The sequence below is a fragment of the Macrotis lagotis genome, chromosome 1, assembly GCF_037893015.1.
Source record: "Macrotis lagotis isolate mMagLag1 chromosome 1, bilby.v1.9.chrom.fasta, whole genome shotgun sequence".
NCBI lineage: Eukaryota > Metazoa > Chordata > Mammalia > Peramelemorphia > Peramelidae > Macrotis > Macrotis lagotis.
Window position 1 is genome coordinate 325,994,895 of NC_133658.1, and position 22,098 is coordinate 326,016,992.

General features: G+C 39.7%; 1 protein-coding gene across 7 annotated transcripts in view; it reads left to right on the plus strand.

Moving 5' to 3' along the window:
* The window catches only part of MAPKAP1 (MAPK associated protein 1), a 357,394-nt gene extending 337,107 nt beyond the window's left edge, over positions 1 to 20,287 (plus strand). For all 7 annotated transcript variants that reach the window (XM_074211563.1, XM_074211567.1, XM_074211564.1 and 4 more), the window contains 2 exons: positions 11,109 to 11,206; positions 19,690 to 20,287. In XM_074211563.1, coding sequence (XP_074067664.1) covers positions 11,109 to 11,206; positions 19,690 to 19,815 — 224 coding nt within the window. In that variant the 3' untranslated portion in view covers positions 19,816 to 20,287. The remainder of the gene's footprint in view (positions 1 to 11,108; positions 11,207 to 19,689) is intronic.
* The last annotated feature ends 1,811 nt before the right edge of the window (positions 20,288 to 22,098 follow it).

The window sequence follows — 22,098 nt, forward strand, 5'->3', positions numbered from 1 at the left end:
ATAGAAAATTTGCATTCATTTGCGTTTTCCTCTTTTGATCATCATATCTTCTGATTCTTTTCAGCCTGATTTCAGTATCATGAGAGAATATAATGATTATTAGGGAGATTGGCCTGAGAGAGGGAGAGAAAAGGAAGCAGAGGATATTCCCTCCCTTAAAAATAAAAAAAAAAAGATCCTTGTTCTAATGGGGTATTGCAGTTAGAAAGAAATGAAAGAAAAACTTGTTTTCCTTTGATCCCTAACAAGCCCTAAATTGTCTTTCCAAAACTTCCACTCACTGCTTCCTCTGATATCTAATTCAGTCTTGGTGATCTTGTGTTCTCCAAAGCTGTCACAGCAGATTCTATCAACCTTTCAGAGTCCTATCAAGCCTTTCAAGGCCTAAGGTACAGTCAGTAATGGCCTGCTTGTCTGCTGCCCAAGGTCCAACTTGGTTAAGTCCACAAAGGATAGGCCACCAGAAAAAGAATTGTGTTGCCTATAACAACTCACAAAGATAGTGATAATACTTACACTCTAACCAGTGAGGTTATCTTAAGGCTCAAATGAGACAATCCAGATAGAAATTGTTTTGTAATCTGTGAACTGCTCTAGAGATGTAGCAGTACTTGTGTGTATACAAGGAGAGTTGCCAAGGACTTGCCAAACAATAAAGGAAGTAGAAAAGGAGTACTGAGATTATCACCTCACAGGGGTGGACACAGAGTTGGTGAAGTGAGATGACTTGCCATGGCCACCCATCTAACAAGCCAGACTGCGACTCAGAGATTTTAATTCTTCTCACCTTCATTTCAGCACTCTTTCCATCATGCCACAAAACTTCAAAAATGTATTGGATTGAATTCTCCTCCACCCCTTATGCTATGGAAATCCTAAGTACTCCCACTTTGGGCTTGACTAACACACTAACGGATATAGCTCTTCAGATGCCGCCAAACCATGTCTTGTCCTGTTAGTGTGGTGCCAGAATGATGTTCCTGCAAGAGCAGTACCTTGGGCCAATTTGGTCAAAAGCCTCCCTTTTTAGTTAGAATTCATATTGCAGAAGATAAATTATAGGGTAGGAGCGCCAGCTTCTGTCCTTCTGACATTGGTAGTGCTAATTAGTTGCTGCTAAAGCATTACACTCCATTGTCTCTAGAGACTGTTTCACTTTGCTTTGAAAAACTGTAGGCACAAATGAATTTTTACATATCCAGATTGTAATTTTGAGGTCTGAAAATGGACATGCTCTTCAAAGAGGGGTTGTACCTTTTAATGTTACATTTGCTATTACTCCATTGGCTAGGACTGCCTCACTCATCCTTAGGCCATCCATCTGTCAGAACCAACAGATGTGGAGATAGGGATGGGGACCAGACCTGTGCCCAGAAGACCAGTGCTTCTGGATAGCATTATCATCATTCAAGATAGGTCTCATTGATATTAGATGTAGAAGGGACCTTAGAACCCAGAATGTTAAAGCCAAAGGCATCCATAGGGTGAACTGGTTGTGTCCACACACCCTGAGATGAGCATGACCATTGACTCTTCCCTCTGAAGGGATCATGACCAGTAGAAAATGAAAAGCTGCATCAGTCATCCCAGAAGTCTGAATATTTGGTACTTTCAAGTCGGGGCGGGGGGGGGGGGGGGTTAGAGAGTCATTCAATCCTGAGGGGAAGGGAAAAAACTAATGGATTGAATATCTTCTCCCCTCCCCCCTTCCACCTTTCCAGCATAATGTATGCCTGCATACCTGACCTGTGCTCCAAATTTGTATATGTCTCTGGGTAAAACACAGAATTCTAGTCAGAAAGGGACTTTGAGTTCCCAACATTAATAAAGATAAATCCTGAGCAGAAACCAACTTTGTGTCCACATGCAGAAATTTCCACTAGACCCTTGGGGTGAATAGAGTTGTGCATTAGATTATTTTGATAGATAAGGCAAAATGGCAAAATGTCATGGAGCAGGGCTAGACTAAATTCATGTCTTACATCTGGGTTGAATGTCCAGAGACAGAGTACCTGATGAAGGTGTTTCTCTAACTAAAATATCGTTTGAGATCCTTATCATCTAAATATTAGTTGTGCTAAAAAAAAAAAAATACAGCCTCTTACTGTATTAAACTAGTACTTACTGATTGACTAGTGTTCCAGGGGACTTATGTATGTATTATATATACAAACACTTTATCCCACCTACCCTTTTGTTATTCTTTAAGCATCTTTAGAGAGGAAACCATGTCATTTTCTATCCTTATATCCTTAACACTGAGCACAGGACTTTATAGATAGTAAACTCTAATAAGTGTTTGTTTGAACTGAAGAGAATATGGGACATTCACAATTATACTACAGGGTCCAAAAAGTTACTGTGAGATCAAAAATGGAAGGGAATATTCTAGACATACATAAGAAAGAGTGCAAAGGAAAGGAGGTGGCAGAGAACATTTGATGCTGGGGGGGGTGGCAGTGTGGAAGTAAATGGAGGAGGGGAAGCAGTGTGAAATAAATCTAAAGAAATTAAATCCCATCAGATTATGGAAATCCTTCTTACCCTGAACTATTCCTTTACTTCCACAAACAGAACTTCTCTGTAATTGGTGGAAGATTAATAGAGATGAAAAGTCCCTAAATATATTTCTCTTTAATGCATTCTGAATTGAAAAATGAAAACAAAGAGTCAGACACCATTGATATAAACCATTAGCATGATATGGAAGCCAAAGGAGCCAGTTAGTCAGCGACCATTCATTAAGTAATACTTGTATTAAGCACTGGGTATACAGAGACAAAAAGTGAAACAAACAGGCTCTGCCTTCAAGGAGCTTACATTCTTCCAGGAAAGACATGTTCCCATCAAACACTTTGCAAAGTACCCAATAAGTACACAGTAATTGGTGAGGAGGCAGCAGCTGACAGATTCAAAAAGAGCCCAGTTGATAAATGTCAAAGGCTATAATGGACAGTTTTCAGAAAAAGAAATCAAAGCCATCCACAGTTATGTGAAAAAAGTGCTCTAAATCAATACTGATTAGAGAAAAAACCAATAAGTTAGCAATTAAGAGATCATTAGTAGCTTTGAAGAGAACAGCTTCAACCAAATGATAAGTTCAGAATCCAGACTGCAAAGACTTAAAAAGAGAAAGTAAAGAAATAGAAGCACCTCTTGCAGACAGACTTCTCAAGGAGGTTAACCATAAAAACCATAAAAAGATCTGACAATAGCATGGGAGGATGGATGGGTGGGTGGATGGATGGAATGAAAAAGTTTTGAGGGCAGGGGAGACCTGGACATTTTGGTAAACAGGGAAGTAGCTAGTAAGCAAGAGATTGAAGATAGGAGGAATAAAAATGATCAAGGGGACAGTCTTGGACAAATTGGATTAGAAAAAATCACTAGTGGATATGGAAAGTTTGTCTCAAGAAAGAGACGGGCCACTTCATATAAAACCAAGGTAAAGGAGGACATAGTGACAAAGGCATCTGGGAAAGGGATTTTCAGTGACATTATGAGACAGGAATATCAACTCAGAAAATAGAGGAAGGGGAAATTGTGTATGAAAGATTTGAGGATAGATGAAAAGTTTTGAAAAAACTTCTTTGGTGAGTTGCATAGTTAATTAGTTGGGACAATATAAAAGGACTGCCTTGCTACCATGAGTGCCCAGTTGAGATGATATAATATAAACTTGTAGTGTAGACCAGTTAGCAGAGTTTCATGATTTTTTCCATCACTCTGCAGCACCATATAAGTAGGAGTAAAGGTGTGGATTGCTGGACTTTGGCAGGGGAAGATCTTTGATAGGTTAAAATGACAAAAAAAAAAGAAGTGATTCATGATGGGAAAGGGAAGCAAGTGTATGCAAAGATGATGGTCTGATAAAGAACTGAGGAGTGCAGGGGTTAGAAATTGTGATCAAAGAGAACAAAGTTTGAAGTCATAAGGAAAAGGTAAAATGACAACAGATTATGATCAGATAAAGCAACATGAATGTACAGCACTTGTAGGTGTTGCAAGATCAAATGTATGAATGTATCTGAGTGTATCTCTAGTGGCATGAGTCAGTCTTGGAAATTAGTGAGGATGGGAGGGGTTGAATTGAGGGCAATGAGAATAAAGGATAGATAGGGCATACCCTATGAGGAGGTAGAAGTATCTTCATGATTGAAGAATGAGTTCAGGTATGCTATCAATGTCTAAAAGGTTTTGACTCCAAGTGGAGTTATCCCAAGGCTGTCATCTGTGTGTAACTGGAGAGGAGTTGCCACAAGGAACAAGCTAGTCTGAGTAGGGTGCCTTGTGTGTGATGGAATGACTACTCAGGAAGGCAGACACAGATACTTTTAAATTTATTTATTAAGAGCCTACTATGTGCCAGACATTGTACTTACTGATTGATCACAAGGAAAAATGACATTTCCTCCCTTTGAAGTACATATAATATAATGGGGACAGGTAGAGGAAGCTATAAGACAGGGACATATAAACATGATACAAGGTTTGGGGTGTTATGTGATAGATTGTAGTCTTCAAGGAAGGGAGAGATTTCAGCAGATAGATAAGAAAGGCATACATTCCTGGTGTGATCAGAGACTTATTTAAATAAACAGATCAAGGCCCAGCTATAATCTGTGAAGAATAGGATGCAGTGGTTTAAAAGGCCTTGAATAGCAGAGTAAGAGTTTACATTTTATCATGAAGACAGTGGAAGCCATTATAGGGCTTTGAGTAAGGCAGGGACATACTCTGATTTTTGCACTAAGACTGTTTTTGCAGCTGGCCAGAAGGGACTAGGTCAAAACACTGTTGCTGATCCTGGTAAGCCAACTCACATAATATTGTTGCAGACAATTTTTTTTTGCAATAATGTTTTACTAATGGCACCCATTTCTCCAATATTTAAAAGTGTACAAAGCACACGCATCCCGGTAACCTGACAGGGTTAGGTTTTACTATCCCAATTTTACAGAAAAAGAAGCCAAAACTTGAGACAGAGCTATCCTGATTCCAAGACTATGTTCTTTCCATGAAATTGGCCAGGAATATCAGTCAGCCAAGATGTAAATTGAATGATAAGCAGTGATCTAACCCAAACACTTGATCTCATATGGTATTAACTCTTGTGAGCACTCAACTGCTCGCTCCATTGCTTCTCAGCATGGGTGAACATTGCTCTTCTGGAACTAACTGCCCCTTCTAAGATTGTTTCCCTTAATGTTGCATTTTTGTGGGAAAAGTTAATGACAATAGGTGGATTATATCTGTATTTATGAACCTTCTCATTCTCTCTTTGAATTTCTCCAAAAGGGCAAGGAAAAAGAGCAAAAGAGGACATCCTTGGTGACTGATGGGTTTTTGTTTTCTATTCCATAGTATATAACACTGTTATTGACATCTATTGCTCTGTAATTGTTGGTAAAAGGGCTGACTCTTTAAAATCCCCAAATAAGTACTTGAAATAAAGTTCTACATTTTGCTTCTGTCAGCTGTGTGAATGCTAGAGCTAGAAAGAGCAAATAAATCACAGGTGTAAGAGAGGCATGGTGAGAGTTGAGCACATTTCTCCATTATTTCTGTCAGTTTCCATTGTTTTTCAGATGGGAGTCCCAGGTGAATACTAATTGGACTGTGAGCAGGGATTGCTGGTGAGCACCATCAGGCTGTTAGATGGTGTCCACAACACAGCTTCCCCCTCTGCCCCCTATCCCTCTGTCCAATAGCTTTCCTGCCTGCCTCTCTCTCCCCACTCCCTTCCTATACCTTCCTATTGCTCTCTTCTAAAAAACAAAATTGAAACCCAACTCTGAGCTGAATTCTCATCCCAATCAACAGTGATCACAAACTAATCCAGGACCCTATTTGGGTACCTCTTAGAACCATAGAATATTAGAGGAGTATAATTGATCATGGACCATCAGAACTGGAAAAAGCCTTAGGCCAGACAGTGTTTCACCTCAAAGGGGTCTTTGATTACAAGCCTTAGAAAGGATCTCAGAGATACTGTAGGCAACCCACTCATTTTTGAACCAGAGAAACTGAAATCCAAAGAGGTTAAATGACTTATCCCAGTTTACAAAGGAGATGATATCTGTGACTCTAAATGTAGTACTTGTAGCAACCCACTCATTTTTGAACCAGAGAAACTGAAATCCAAAGAGGTTAAATGACTTATCCCAGTTTACAAAGGAGATGATATCTGTGACTCTAAATGTAGTACTTTTTTATGCTGGGGTGGGGAACATCCTGCCAGTGGGCCATTTTGGTCTGGCGCTGCCCAGTGCAAAATGTAATGAATACGGAGTTTCAGAGTCTCAGCTCAAATCCCAAGTTCTGCTACTTATGATTTGTGAGGCTTGCTAAATCACAAAATCTTTCTTGGCCTTGGTTTTCCCATTTATGATGGAAGGAGCTGTACTATATGACTGCTGAAGGCCTTTTTTACTCTGAAATTCTGAATTCTGATATTATATGTGCCTTATTTAAGGTTTCTTCCAAGTATAATATTCTCCATTCTAAGGATCCTTTAGCTTTCTAGTGTTCCTTTCGGCTCTAACAGAAGTGGGGAAAGCACTGGTTTTGGAAGACATTGGTTCAGACTGAAGTCCTGCTACTTACTCTGTAGGATCTTGGGCAAGACAATCTCTCTGGGCCTTATTTCTTCATTTGTAAAATGAAAGTATTAAATAAATCAGAGATTAACTTTTCTTTGCATCATAGATCCCTAAAATTTGAAGCCTGTGGAACCCTTTTCAGATTAATGTTTTTTTAAATGTACAAAATAAATAGAAAACTAATTATATTGAATTACAGTTACCAAAATATTGAAAAACAAAATAGGTCAAGAACCCCTGGATGATCTCTAAATATCTTTGAGGCTCTAAATCTGTTTCTATGTTGCAGTGTATTAAGGCTTTAAACATATGTATTAAGTGTCCCTTAAGCTCCAACATTATATATTTTAAGGTTCTCTCTCTCTCTCTCTCTCTCTCTCTCTCTCTCTCTCTCTCTCTCGTATTCTGCATTCTAAGATTCCTTCTATCTCAGTCATTCTGTGTTTTAAGATCTCTCTTCTGGCACTAACATTTATATATTGTAAAGTTCTTTCTACTTCTAATATTTTGCATTTTATGATCTAATATGGTTGTATGCTAGAAAGGCAGCATAATATAAAACAGGGTTGGGAAAACTTTTTTTTTCTTCCAACGGCCATTTGGATATTAATAACATCACTCTTGGGCTATATTTGGTCAAACATTTAATTAATTCACTCAAAAAAAACTCATAGATTGGGGCAGCTTGGTGGCACAGTGGATAGAGCACTGGCCTGGAGTCTGGAGGACCTGAGTTCAAATCCAGCCTCAGTCACTTAATTGCCAAGCTGTATGACCTTGGGCAAGTCATTTAATCCCATTGCCTTGCCAAAAAAACCCTCATAGATTTATTGAATTTTGAGTCTCTTCATGGTTGCCTTGGTATCACCAGGCCAATTTGGCCCATGGGTTAGAGGTTTCCCATCCCTGGTGTAAATGAAGAAGCATTGCATTTAGAGTTCCACATATCATTTGAAGCATTGAAAGAATGCAATGAAGAACTTGTTTTTATTGGTGCTAACAGGCATAATTTCATTCAGTGTGTGGAAGCTTCAGAGGCAGATTTCAGCTCAGGTTGAGGGAAAATTACCTAATGACAGAATTCAGTTCAGTTCAGTAATGTATTACTGAAATGAACCCTCTCAAGGGCTGTACATTTCTTATTACTTGAAAGCCTTCAGGCAGAGCCTGGAGAATCATTTGCCAAAAGGGATTCTTGATTAGATAGTTGTTTAGGGAATCCCTTCTCACAGAATTCTGGTCACTTTCTTTGTAATGGTGTCTCCTGTAACTTTACCCATATTTTCCTTCCAAATGGTGGCATCATCATATATGGCTATGACTTCACCAGATGAATCTCCTCCCATGTGTTCTACATGTTTACACATTAAGCATGCTGGCCCTCTAGTACCATATATAGCTCTTTTTCCAAAGTCTCACTGATTCACTTTCACTTGAGAGCACCAACATTTAGTCCCACCAAAGCTTAATTTATCAAGTAATTTAAAGTGGTTTTTAAAAAAATTATTAGCTAATTTTTCAGGGCAAAATTTACAGTCATGATTAGTATACCCTAATGATGTTTCATTAATGTACCAGCATAAAATACAGAGGACTGAAATCCTCTGGCCACAGATTTACAACATAGATCAGTTTATTTTTGGAGATCTGAAGAATTAGCTACTGTAAATAAAGACTCTTAATAAGATTTCTCCGGGAAAGAGGTGAACTTACAGTAATATGGGTGATATATTATTAATTAATTAATTAATAACTCTTACAAGGTGCTACATAAATTAACTGGAATACTGATGAAAGGGTTTAATACAAAGTATTAATGTCGAATTTTAATTTCTAAGGGAGCAATCCTCCACTCAAGTCAGCCTCTGATGCCTCCTTATGGTGTGCAAGTGACACTGTTCTCAAAGACTCTACCAGAGTAACACAACTTCTAGCAGATCTCAGCAATTCCAAAGAGGATTAAAGCATGAAAAGGTTGAATTCTGTCTCAGTGAGGAACATCTGAAAATATTACCACTGTAGTTTAGGTCATTAGACAGAGACTCTATAATCTCTTAGGGAGGATGTACTTTGGACCACTTCTGAGTTCACTTCCTACTTTGAGATTTTGGGATGACAGTAAAATCGTATATTTTTAGATAGAAGAAAAGCAGACTACATAATAGATACTTGGTGTTATTTGTTTTCCCCCACTGTATTAACAGAATCTCCCCCAGTTGTTTTTCATATAATAATAGTTCTCCCAGTCTCAAAAGTGCTGTGTAGTTTATAAAGTGCTTTCTTCACCACAGTCCTATCTAGCAAGTGTTGGAAGAATCATTCTCCTCATTTTACAGATGTAGGTGTCTAGGTCAGTTCCCATATATACACATTCAAGCCCCATCCCCAAACACATGCACATCTGATGAGAAGTCCCAGTTAAACCTCTGTTGTCTACTGCAGGAGAAAAAGCCCTGCTTCAGAGCGAGCAGGACCCACTCTGCTCCTCTACAAGCTGGGTTAGTGGAGCAAGGGACCCAACCTCTTTGTCAGATGGAAACAATAGACCTTACCCTCCTTCCCACTGTGGATTATTGTGAAGAAAGGGCTTTGTAAACTTTAAAGCAGCAAACAGCAGCCAGTGTTATTGTTGTTATGTCATTATTAACATCCTCTGGAACAGGCCCCAGTAATAGAATTACCGTTGGCCATTTCTCCTTCCGGCTACACAGTCATTCTCTTTTAAGCATGGTGATTTTATTTTTACAGTAATCATTCTGGGGTTAATTGGCCTTTTACAAAACTTTTTTTTAATGCCCCTCCTCCCTTCTCCATTATTGCATTGTGGATGGTTTCCTAAAGTAGTTCCAATGAGGCACTTTAGCAGAAAATAGACTCCAGAGCTGAGTGGGCCTTTAACAAGCCATTTGATGAGTGGTTTTGGGCTTCATTTGATTTAGGTTTTTGATTTTGCATTTCCTACTTGAGCTACCTAATGCTGTGATGGACTCAAATCTGAATACTGGGATCAGGAAACCTGGAAAACCAAATCCCAGCCTCTCCGCTGACTAATGCAAGAAGATACTCTGATACTCAGGATCTTTCCCCTTTAATCTTTGAAAAATAATATGGGGTAACTAGGCGCAGTGAATAGAGCACCAGCCCTGGAGTCAGTAGGAGCTGAGTTCAAATGTGACCTCAGACAGTTAATAATTCCCTAGCCATGTGACCTTGGGGCAAATCACTTGCAAAGTTGCTTGCAAATAATAATAATAATAATAATAATAATAATAATAATAATAATAATTAGGCAGCATCAGCCGTGACACTGAATTTGAAGGATCATAACCAAGATCTGAAAGTGGGGAAGTATGCTATGGAGCCATATATGGTTAAACTTAGTGTAGGAGATGCAGCTGCAAGAGAGCTTTGAATTCCAGGCAGAAAAAGAAGCATGGCACAGAGGGAAGAGTCCTGGCTCTGGAGTCCAAGGACCCAAGTTCAAATTCTGGGTAGCTATGGGTAAGACCCTTAAACCACCCTGGGCCTGAATTTCCCCATGTGCAAAATGAAGAGGTTGGACTCAGTGACCTCTGAGGTCCCTTCTAGATCTATAACCCCAGTACCTAAATTTGGGGGCAAAGGAGTAATATGACCCATATCTCTGTGGAAGAAAGATTATTCTTAGATTATAGGAAGGATGAATTAGAAGGGATAGTAGGCATAATGACATATAAAAAGGAGTGTAAGATTTGCAAAATATTTACAGGAATCATCTTTCCCATAAGGCCAGTGCTATAGGTATTATAACCATCCCCATTTTACAAATGAAGAAACCAAGGTGCAGATTTGCCCAGACCACACTGCTAATATCAGGAGCAGAATTAAAATCAAGACCTCTCATGAGGGCAAGTTCAGTCCTCTGTCCTCTGAACTATTTCTCTTTCTTTTTTTTTTTAAGGTTTTTTGCAAGGCAGTGGGGTTAAGTGGCTTGCCCAAGGCCACACAGGTAATTATTAAGTGTCTGAGGTCAAATTTGAACTCAGGTACTCCTGACTCCAGGAATGGTGCACTATCCACTCCCACCTAGCCACCCCCTCTTGCTTTTTTAAAAAATCTCTAAAATCCCTTTTGGCTCTTATGTTCTGGAGCCTCGTGATGACACTACAAAGCCTCAGACTCTCCTGTGGACTGGCAAAGCTTTCTGACTGCCTGAACTCCAGGGTTCAAGCCCTGTGAACTTCAAGAGTGAGACACCGGAGCATTGCATCACCTGCTCTGTACCCCAGCTGGAAATATTCTGGGTGTCCTTTCACCCACCATTGTCAACATATAACTCTAAAAGTCTTCACTGCTCTACAAACTGTAGAGCTCACAACTCACTTTTTGCCATAAATATGGAAGAAATGGCATAAATGAAATATAAAGCTGCCTGGGTGCTCCTCGAGTGAGCCCAGCTTCTGCCATTCATTGATCTCTGTATTACTACCCAGGTGTCTTCTGACCCTTTTTTCTTTCTTGTTCTAGGTCACGCGATGTTTAAACTTACCTATCTAAGCAATCATGACTACAAACATCTCTACTTTGAATCAGATGCTGCAACTGTCAATGAGATTGTGCTAAAGGTGGGTGCCCTTCCCAGATGAGATATGAGTAATAGTAATACTTCAGTATTTTTGTGTCTTCGTGATGTAATTGGTATGAGGGTGTACTTCCTTCACTAATCTAGCTTGTAGGCTATACAAGAACTGTATAGCCTTGTCTTTCTGTCCTCCATAAAGGATTCTACCCAAGAGGAAGACTTGGGTTCAAATCCTCAGATTTCTTATCTTGCATCAGGATCAGTCACTTAACCTCTCTAAAGCTCAGTTTTGCCAAAGGTAAAATGAGGGCATTATAGTTTATGGCTATGGTCCCTTTTGTCTCTAGATCTACATTGTGACCTCCAAGCTCTTTGAGGCCATATCTCCTGCACTGACTACTCCTTATTTTCCCCAACTTGACCTTTGGTAAGCTGGTTCAGCTCTTGAATCCCTGACCTTGTCAATGTTTGCACCCTGCCAAGCCTCAGCCTTAGGTCACACCTACTGTTTGCTAGCTTGACTTCTACAAATGTGCTCCTGAATGAAGATGGACAAAAGTACATGACTTTTCTGACTTCCCACTACAGATTTACATTAGACAACCTCAAACAGGACCTTGGTACCTCTTGGCAATCCTACTAGTCATCCCTCATCAACTCCTCCCACTCTCTACAGTCTTTTTCAGACCTTTTTTCCCCTCCTCAAACCTCGTGACTCTCTCGCTTTCTGCACCTTCTCAGCTGAGAATATTGCTTCATATTTCACAGGAAAACTGAAGCCATTTGCCATGAGGTCTCTCTGCTTTCCTGTTTATCATCTCCTGTCAATCAAATGCCTTCTGCCACTATTTTCTCCTTCACTCCTATTTCACCCAAAGAGCTGTCTTTATCCTTATCAAGGCTAACTCCTCAACCTGCATAAGTGGTCCCATGCCATCCAGTTTCCTTCACACAGTGCCCCCTCTGTCATCCCCACTCTGCCACTTATTTTCAATCTTTCCCTGTCTACTGGCTGTTTCTCTACTGTCTGCAAATGTAGCCATGTCACTCCCATCCTCAAAAACCCCTCACCTGATCCTTTCATACTCTAACCTGATATCTGTTCTGCTTTTTGTACTGAAACTCTGAGAAGAGTGTCTAGAATAGGTGCCCCTATTTTCTTCCCACTTATTCTCTTCATAATCGCTTATAGTCTGGCTTCTGACCTTCTCATTCCCCTGAAGCTGCTTTTTCTAATGATCTCCTAGTTGCCAAATCCAGTGGCCTTTTCTCAGTTCTTAATCTCTTAACGTGTCTTTAACAGTCAGCCTTTGACCCTGTGGCTCACCTTTTCTCTTGGGTTTTCAGAACACCACTCTCTCTCATGTTTCTTCTCCTACCTAGCTGACTGCACAGTGCCTGGCATGTAGTAGTCACCTAATAAATACTTATTGACTGACTAAATATAGTCTAAACATATCTCTCTCTCTCTCTCTCTCTCTCTCTCTACATATATATATATATATATATATATATATATATATATATATATATATATATATATATATGTGTGTGTTTGAACCTATGAATTTAAAGTCTACAAAATGCTTTCTTAACCAGCTATTAACCCCTTATGACAGTTGAGGAAAGTGAGATTCAAGTAAGTGACTTGCCCAGTTACAGAAGTAGTAAGTCATGAATTCAGAGAAATTTTAGAAGTCATTCTAGTCCAGTCTTCTCATTTTTTCAGACAAGAATACTGAGACCTAGAGAGGAAAAAGGTTTTAGTTACCCAACAAAGCCCTTCCCCTTTCTGGTTATCAGTTTCCTCATCTGTAAAATGAGGATAACAACACATGGATCACTTATCAAGGCCATTAGAAGGACTTTCATCTTCTGACTCCCCATCCAGCATGTTTTACTTTTTCCTGTTAAGGCAACTACAGGGTGAAATTTTTGATGATGGATAATACTAATGCCTATTCAGTCTTTCCTTCTTTCTTATTGGAAGATACCCTAAAAATATGAACCCTGGGAGAGTCATGATAGTGAGAAGCCAGACCCCAGCCCTGAGGGCAGCACCTAGCAAATAATCGCCTGCTGCCTCCAGCAGAAACCTTGAGCAAGACACATCTCCTATTGGAGCTTCCCTCCTATCCTTCCCCTTCTTCCCTCTACTCTTCATTCCAGAAACACTGACCTTCTTGCTGTTACCCTCACTCTGCACACCCTCACATGTTCCTATGACTTTTCCCCAGGCTGCTCCCCAGGCCTGCTCCTGGTTCTAGTTCTTGTCTCTCTGTACCCTAGAGCCCAGCTCAGTCTCTATATGGAGAAAGTGCCAATAAATGATTGCTTTTTAATTGAACTGAAGATAGTTTGTGCTGACAGTCTCCTCAAGAAAAACTGGAAGTTGGGGCAATGAAGAGAATCCTGGCCATGAGATGGAAAAGGCCTGAGTGTGAATTCTGGCTCTCCTCCTTACCTGTGCCTGTGACCTGTGCCTGCCATTTACTTTCTTTCTGTGGTCCTCAGTTTCTACATCATGCTGTTGTTTTGTTTTTTTCATATTCTATAATTATAAGATTTAAAGCCTTCTTCCTAAATGTGGGCCTCAGAAAACCCAGGCTCAAAAATTCTGGCTCCATGACTGTGGGAAAGTCACTTTCTCTCTGTGGGCCTGAGTTTATTACTCTTTAAAATGGGATTATTAATGTAGACAGCTGTCTTCTTGGCTTTTTAAGGGTAATTTTTGCATAGTGCTTTGTAATTATAGAGCACAGCAAAAAAAAAAAAAAAAGAAGAAGAAGAAGGAAAAGAATATCCAAGAGCCACACAAGACATAAGTACCAATTTAAGAGAACAGCAGCCTGGATCTCAGTCTAGGGCAATCAGTAACGACCACAGTGGTCTAGATAGGTCTGAAAAGTCTTCCCAGAGGAGCAAAGCTGGACTTTGGAGTAAACATAGTATTTGATTGTCAGAAAGGAGAATGAGAGGGATTGGAGAGGGGAGGACCCGCAAAGGATATTTGTGAGACAGTAATGAAGTTCCACTGGACCAGATAAAGAGCAGGAGTTTTTGAGATCCAGCATTCTGCAGCTGATTCTACATGCATTGTAAGATTTCGAGTCAGATCAGAAATTTTGAGATTATCGCCTTCACTTTACAGATGAGGAAACAGAGGCCTGCCATCCCAGTGTAAATAAATTCTCTGAAACCTAGTCTTTCCATTTAGAGTTCCTGGAATGCAGAGTAAATGACTTTCCTAAAGTCAAACAGCCACTGTGGCAAGATTTGAGCCTAGAGACTCCAAAGCTAGGTCTCTAATCATTATACAATACCAATTTAAATGCCATCCTCTAACTACAACTCCAGGACACTCTTCTAATCTGCCATGCCACCTTGGATTTTTAAGTTTGCTTTGAAAAAGAAACACAAGGCAACCTTGTAGGCTTTTGTCATTAACTTTTCTTATGTATATTAAAGGCAGTTTAATGAGGGAAATTACCAAGTTGAAGAAGAAGAAGAATGACTTTTGTTCCTATAATGCTTTATAAAGTACTTTTCTCTGGGCAGCCCTAGGAGAAAAGTAACATAAAAATTATTGTCCCGATTTTACAGATGATCCCTATAAAAGGGAAAAAAGGGAAAATAGGCTGAGTCTGAATTCAAACCCAAGACCAGGGTTCTTTATATTCTACCATCCTTCATTCCCTTTTTCCAGCTTGAGACTTTGTCCTTGGATAGAACCATAGAAAAATGTGCCCCTAGAAGGTAGTACTCTGTCAGTAGGTGGCTTCTGGAGTTTATTCTAAAGTAAAAGCAGTTTGCATATCACTATAAAGAGTTAAATTATAAAGCAGCTAGGTGGCACAGTGGATAGAACACCAGCCCTGGGGTCAGGTGTACCTGAGTTCAAATCCAGCCTCAGACACTTAATAATTACCTAGCTGTGTGGCCTTGAGCAAGCCACTTAACCCCATTTGCCTTGCAAAAACCTTAAAAAGAAAAAGAGTTAAATTATACTCCTAACCAGACAAGCTTGCTTTGTACAAATAGGAACATTTTGAGGGCAGATAATAATGGTGACAGATTTGGCAACATGGATATGAGAATTAATCCAAAAGACAGAAAATGGGAGCAATACAGGGGCCATTTTGGCAGTGACAGTCACAGACTTGATGACAGTATTCTGTGTCAGTCATGACTCAAACATAGAGCTCAGAGCCAGGAGGGAAAGAGAGAATTCCCAGAAATATGATCTGGGGGTATTAATGAGCAGCCAACCTAGAATTCTTTTCAAAAGGCTTCTCCTAGTGCCCGGTGTGATTGGAATATCAGAACACGTTGTCAGAGCTAAAAAGGAGTTTATAATATAAGCTGTTAAAGCTTAAAGAAAAATCAAAGGACCTTTGAAAAATAGAATATTAGAGTTCAAAGATCATCTAATCTTAAATCTCATTTAACAAATGACAAAACTGGGGCGGCTAGGGGACGCAGTGGATAAAGCACTGGCCCTGGAGTCAGGAGTACCTGAGTTCAAATCCGGCCTCAGACGCTTAATAATTACCTAGCTGTGTGGCCTTGGGCAAGCCACTTAACCCCATTGCCTTGCAAAAGCCTAAAAAAGAAAAAACTGAAACCCAAGGAAGGATTTGTCCAATGTCCCCCAGCACCTTAGTGGCACTATTATATGGACTTCCAGTGTTCATCTCATAAATCCTTGCAGGCTCTGTTAAATTTTTCACATATCTTTGTTTTGTCACCCCCCAACAAGCTTATAGGCACCTTTGTCAAGTAAAAGTGTTGAGGGACTAGGTAAAGAAATATTCCATTACCCTTCAGGTATTTGGATTTTTTTTTTATAGCTTGTATTCAAATATTCAGGACTTCAGGAAGATTCTGGTAAAATTATAATCCTGTGTTTGACATCCAAATAATTTTCACCCCAGCAGATTGATGATAGAAACACAGCTTTATGACTTCAATATGAGATCATGGAAGATCAACCACAGAGAAATCATTTTGCCAGGACAGAACTCTCTCAGAGCAAATGCTTCCCTACTACATATCTTAGTTCCTCTTACCCTTGCATATTCACACTCTCCATTGTGATCATAGGACATTCAAGCCAAAGGGACCTTCAGCATTACCTAGTCACATGCCTTCAATTGACAGGGGGGATTTGAGTCCCAGGGATTTTCCCTAAGACACACAACTAAATTGTGGCAGGGTTAGGCCTCAAACCCGGGGACCCTGGCCCCCACCGTGAACTCTTCCCCCTCACTCATAGCCTCCTGACTTTCTAGCATTTTCTGCTCACAGTGTCTTTTCCCAACAGGCCATCATATCTCAGACAGGGTAACAGTTTGTTCTATACTGCAGCATTGATTGACTTTAAGAACTAATGATCGTAATCCTCTTGGAAGATTAAATTTAATTTTCTCCCATCTCTGATTTTTATAGCAATTTAAATGCTCAGTTTTATCTGTCATTCCCAAAATGAAGCAGTAGTATCTCTCTATGCTTTAGACAAACACTAAATAACTGATAAATGATGCCTTATTTGCTTCAAAACATTAACCAGTTTTTAATTAATTTGGTTAAATTTCCACTTTCAACTTTTTTTTATGTTTAGATTGGGGGAAGAAGTTACAAAGTTCTCAAAATTTTAGGTTTCTAGAAATAGCCTTTTGATTCTTACCTTCAAACCCTTATGGGGCAATAAGCATCTTGGAGACATTGTGATCCAGAACCAAATAGTGGGTTGGGATGTAGGGCAGCCTGGGAGCTAGTCTAAGCCCCATGTGATCTTAGGAAAATTCTTTCCCTCTGGACTTCCCTCTTCTTATCTGCCAAAAAAAGCACCCAGAGATCCTTCAAGTTAACATTCCAGGTCCCATATCCTAAGCTTCCTTCTAAATCTAGCATTCTCTGCTCTCAAGTTGCTTCCTACTCTAACATCATATGTTCTAGGATATAACTGATTATTAATGATAATAGCTTAGATCTTTATGTCTCTTAGTGGTTTCTAAAGCATATTCCTCACAATAACTGTAAAATAGATGGAACTTTTAAAAAAATAGATTAGAACATTGAAGTCCAGGTGATTTGCCAGAGGTCACACAGCTACTAAATGTCAGAGACAGGATATGAACTTAGATCTAATGACTACAAAAACGGCACTGTTTCCAGTGTTCTGACATTCTACATTCTTAGGGTCCCTTCCAGCTCTAACATTATGTTTTCTAAATTTCTTTTTTTCAAAAGTATCTTCAGTGCCAATATTCTTTATCCTAAAATTCCTTCATCCCTAACATTCTGTTACAAGATCCCTTCTCATTCACACAAGCTATACTCTCTTTCTTCATTACCAGGGTTCTTCCATCTCTACTAATCAGTCTATGTCCTCTGTTTCTAAAAGGGGGGAAGTTAGTGAACCTAACCATTGTGGGTGGAGTCCCTAGTATTGTGAGGCTATACTTTTCTCTGTTCTAATCAAGCCAGGGCATTTTTGGTCTCTAACTCTGCAAGCTTTTGGCATGAATTTCAAAGAAATCATCGGACTCTTCAAATTGGGCCCTTTCCGTGATAGAGTGATGGAAGCTGTAGCTTTATTGACCATGAAACCTCCCTATATTTTTATGCCGTCAGCTATAAAATGCAATGAAAGTGAGACACTCTACAGTGCATAAAATTGTGCAAGTCTGAAGCCACAGCATATTAACCAGCTAATGGCAGACCAAAGGGCGTTTTTATCTTTGGATTATAACATTAATCTTCCATTAAAATTATCTATGTGATTATCACAAAGCACTGGAGATAATAAATGTAAGAAATAGTAGGCTTGTTAAATATCATTTAAAAATACTTTGATCATCAAAGATGAGCCCCCACACATTGAAGAGATTAGATTAGGTGAGTATTCAAGTAGTGTAATCAAGGAACAATTCCCACAATTACAGAATTTAGAGCTAGACATCACCCCAGAGATCTTGTCCACCCCTATCATTTTGCTAAGTAAGAAATTGAGGCCCAAAAGGGGAGACGACTTGCCCAAGCACAGGGAGTAAGTGGCAGTGCCTAGACTTGATCTCAGGACCCTTAACCCTAAACCTTTCCACTCTGCTTCACTGCCTTTAAAAATTAAAAGGACACTGATTTCCAGATCTTCATCTATTGTTCCAAGTCATCAGGCCAGGGTTGTAGTTCTTCATGATTTATTGTACTCAGCTGGTCATTTGGCGACTATTCAACCAGTGATGAGACCTAAGTGTGTCAAACCTGGCGTCCTCAGGCACTCTCTTTGAATTCCTACTGCTTGTGCCTATCGGAGCAGAAAGTGTAGATGGGGGCAGGAGATGCAGTGTCCTGGAGAGAAGGTGTGATTTGAAGTCAGAAGACTCAGGAAAACTGGCTTTGCCTCCCAGATCTGTTCACTCATTTACTCAGGGACCTTGAGCAAGACACTTCTCTCTCATCTTCATTTTCCTCACCTGAGAAATAAAGGGGTTGCCAGTCTTGGATTCCGTGGTTTTCTGGTTCTATAGGGCATCCATACAGCAGCATCTGGTCCTGAGACTCCCTCCAGGGCAGTCCCTTGACTGCAGTTTGAGAGAATTGCATAAGCAGGAAGGACTCAGAGAGGAAGAGTTTCTAGTTGTTTCTAGTTATAGATTATAAGTTTATTAGTAGAAGTAGAAATAATAACTAAGCATCAATATATTTACTTATGTCTTATTTGATCCTCAAAATAACCCTACAAGTTAGGTACTATTTTTATCAACCACATTTTATAGATGAGGAAACTGAGACGGAGAAAGGTAAAGTGACCTTCTAGAGTCACACAGGTAAATAAATACCTGAGACAAAATTCCAACTCAGGTTTATCCACTCTATCACCTAGCTTGGCTCTAAGCCATTAGGTTGGAGAAAGAGGAATTAGAGCTAAAAGGGATCATTTAGTCCAACCTCCTCATGAGAAAACTGACCCAGTGAGGTCAGGTGAACTTGCCTAAAAGCACACTGCTAATAAATAGTAGAAACAGGGTTTTCTAGTGCCTTTCTCCTATGTTCTGCCCTCTTGCTCACAGAGTTACTGCCACCTATAATCAGAGAAAACACATGGCCACTAGTGGATGTTTGTGTACATAGCTTTGAGGAGTCAGGAAGTTAACTTATACCCAAGAAATTCCCCTTGGACTGCACAGTCCAGTGCCCTAGTGCTTTTCACTCTGACAGTAGCATTAAGGGGATGATAATATTGAGAGCATGAAAATATCCTACTGATGGTGAACATGAGGGTAGCTTTAGTTGGTCTGTAAATCCCAGAGGAGACCAGAGTTCATGTCCTAGCACTGCTGTTCATGTACTGTATAAATTTGGATAAGCACTTTCACTTTTCTGGACTTCAGTATTTCTTCTCTACAATGGGAGATCCTGGGATGCTCTGAAATCCACATACAGTCTTCCTTATTTTTAGACTATTAACCAGAGCAGCTTCTGAGAGTGATTTGACAGGTAATATGTACTCTTGTTTTCTAGGTGAACTATATCCTGGAATCCCGAGCAAGTACTGCCCGGGCTGATTACTTTGCTCAGAAACAAAGAAAACTGAGTAGGAGAACAAGCTTTAGTTTCCAGAAGGAGAAGAAGTCAGGCCAGCAGTGATGGCTAGAACAAAAATTTGATGTGCCACCCTTCAGATCAGCAGCAGCAACAGCTCCCCACAGCTTTGGTAGGCACCAGCAAGGGAAGGTCCCAGGTTTTCTACAGTTTTTCATCGTTGAAAGATCCTGACCACCATGTTGGGAATGGAATGGAATTTGGTGGGCTGCCCTATGCCCTTTGACTGGAGTCCCCCTTCTGCTCGAACTAAGACTCGAACATAGGATGGCAGATATTTGGATTAGAAACCAGAGAAGATCATATGCTGGGTGAACTCATTATGTAGCACATACAATCACATGAACACACACACACACACACGAGTGACTTCAACTTTTTTTCACTGCCTGATTACAAAACATTGATATGTAAAAGAGGTCACTTACAACAATGATCAAATGTCTTCAAGTTAATACCGAACAAAATGTATACTTTTTTTTCTTCTTGTAATAAACTGGCATAATCTTTATCAAGGCATGTAGGATGGACCATTCTTTGGGGTAGAGGGTTAATTATATGATTCTGTTTAAAACTTCCAAATAATCGAGGGGCTGATCTTTTAAAAGGATTGTTTGAGTCTATTGGAAGAAATGTTTATTAATAGGTCATTATTTCTAAGTGCACCAGTTTTTGGTGTCTTCCTGAGAACCTTATTGACAACTGGAGAATGAGAAGGGATGTTTTATCTTAAAACCCACTACATCTTTTACCTGCAAGGAGAGACCTTGTTTCCATAGATGAGATGGCACGGTAGAGCAGAGAGCACTTGACTGGAGGTCAGGAAGAATCAAAAGTGAACTTCACTTCAGCCTTTGATGAAGTGTGTCACCTGGGGCTGGCCTCTCCCCTGCCTAGGCCTCATTCTACTCATCTGTAAAATGAAGGGGGTTGAATTAAATGATCTCCAAGACACCTTCTGATTCTGAATTTGATGATCCTGCTGTCTTCATGGCATTAGACCAGCTGGAAATCAGAGAAGAGAGAAGCAACTTGGTATAATAACTGCCATCTCTGGTTTCTGCTTTTTCAGAAGAAATATCACAATATAGTAGAGAAAATTAATCAAATAGATTGAGAAGAACTAGCTCTGATCCTAACTGTATAGAACTCCTTACTTAGCTTAAGTAAGGACAAGATGCTTCCCACACTCAGCCTTAACATGCTTGGTTTGGACTAGGTCTAGGTCTCTTTCCCCTCTAATATTTGGTGTTCTTTTTTCACTTTGATCTAAAGTCCCTTCTGGCTCCAACATTCTGAGTTTTAATAGCCCTTTGAGGTCTGACATCTGATATGATCATAAAACTTCTTCCTGGAGATAGATAATGTCTTATTTCCCTAAGGTCAGAATACTTAGCCTTGTTTGTACCCTGGATGACTTTGGCAGCCTGGGGGAGCCCAGGTACTCATCCTCCTAGTAATTTTTTAAATGCATAGAATAAAATACATGTGATTATAAAGGAAGCCAATTCTATTTAAATACAATTACCTAAATACTTTCTTAAAAAGCTAGTTCACACACCCAAGTGAAGAATATTTATCAATAATAAAAGTGAAAGTTTTTTGTATTATTTGAACATTCTCATCTTTCCGTGGTTCACAGGGTTGGAGCAACAGCAGTGCCTTCTTTTCTTCTGTCCCAAAGAAAGAAAAATAAAAAAGATGACTGCCTAGCAGTTTATGACAGTGGTCAGCCCCTAGCTTTGGAATCAGGAAATCTGGGTCAAATCTGGGAGCTGCTTCTTACCCTCTCTGTGTCCTTGGGCAAGCTACTTTTCTCCTTAAACTTTGTTTTCCCTGTAAAATGAGAATAATAATCCTGTATTACCTCCCACAAGGGGAAAAATACTTTGTCAGTATTAAAACAGGGTAAAAATGAGAGGGATTCTGTTTTAAAACAGTATTTCCAATAGTTCTTTCCATCTGTCAATAAAAGGTTCCATTTTTAAAGCAGATGGATAATCTGAATCAATATAAGTAGTAGTAGTCTTATTTCATCAGAGGGAGCTGCCTTGAGTCTATCATTGTTCACTTTTTGAAATAGAAGATTTTCAACCAAAAGTTTCAGTGAGGTAGAGACTAGTTTTTGCTTCAGACAACCTGTCTTTCTGATGTCAGTAAAACACCACTTGTTCCTTGGCTTCAGCGAAGCCCCTTCATTTGGCAGATAAAAAAACTAAGGCACAGGGAAATTAAATGACTTTTCCTTAGTCTCATAGGCAGCAAGTGACAAAACTAGGATTGAATTCAGATTCTCTGACTCCCAAACCAGTCCTTTTTTTGCTAGAC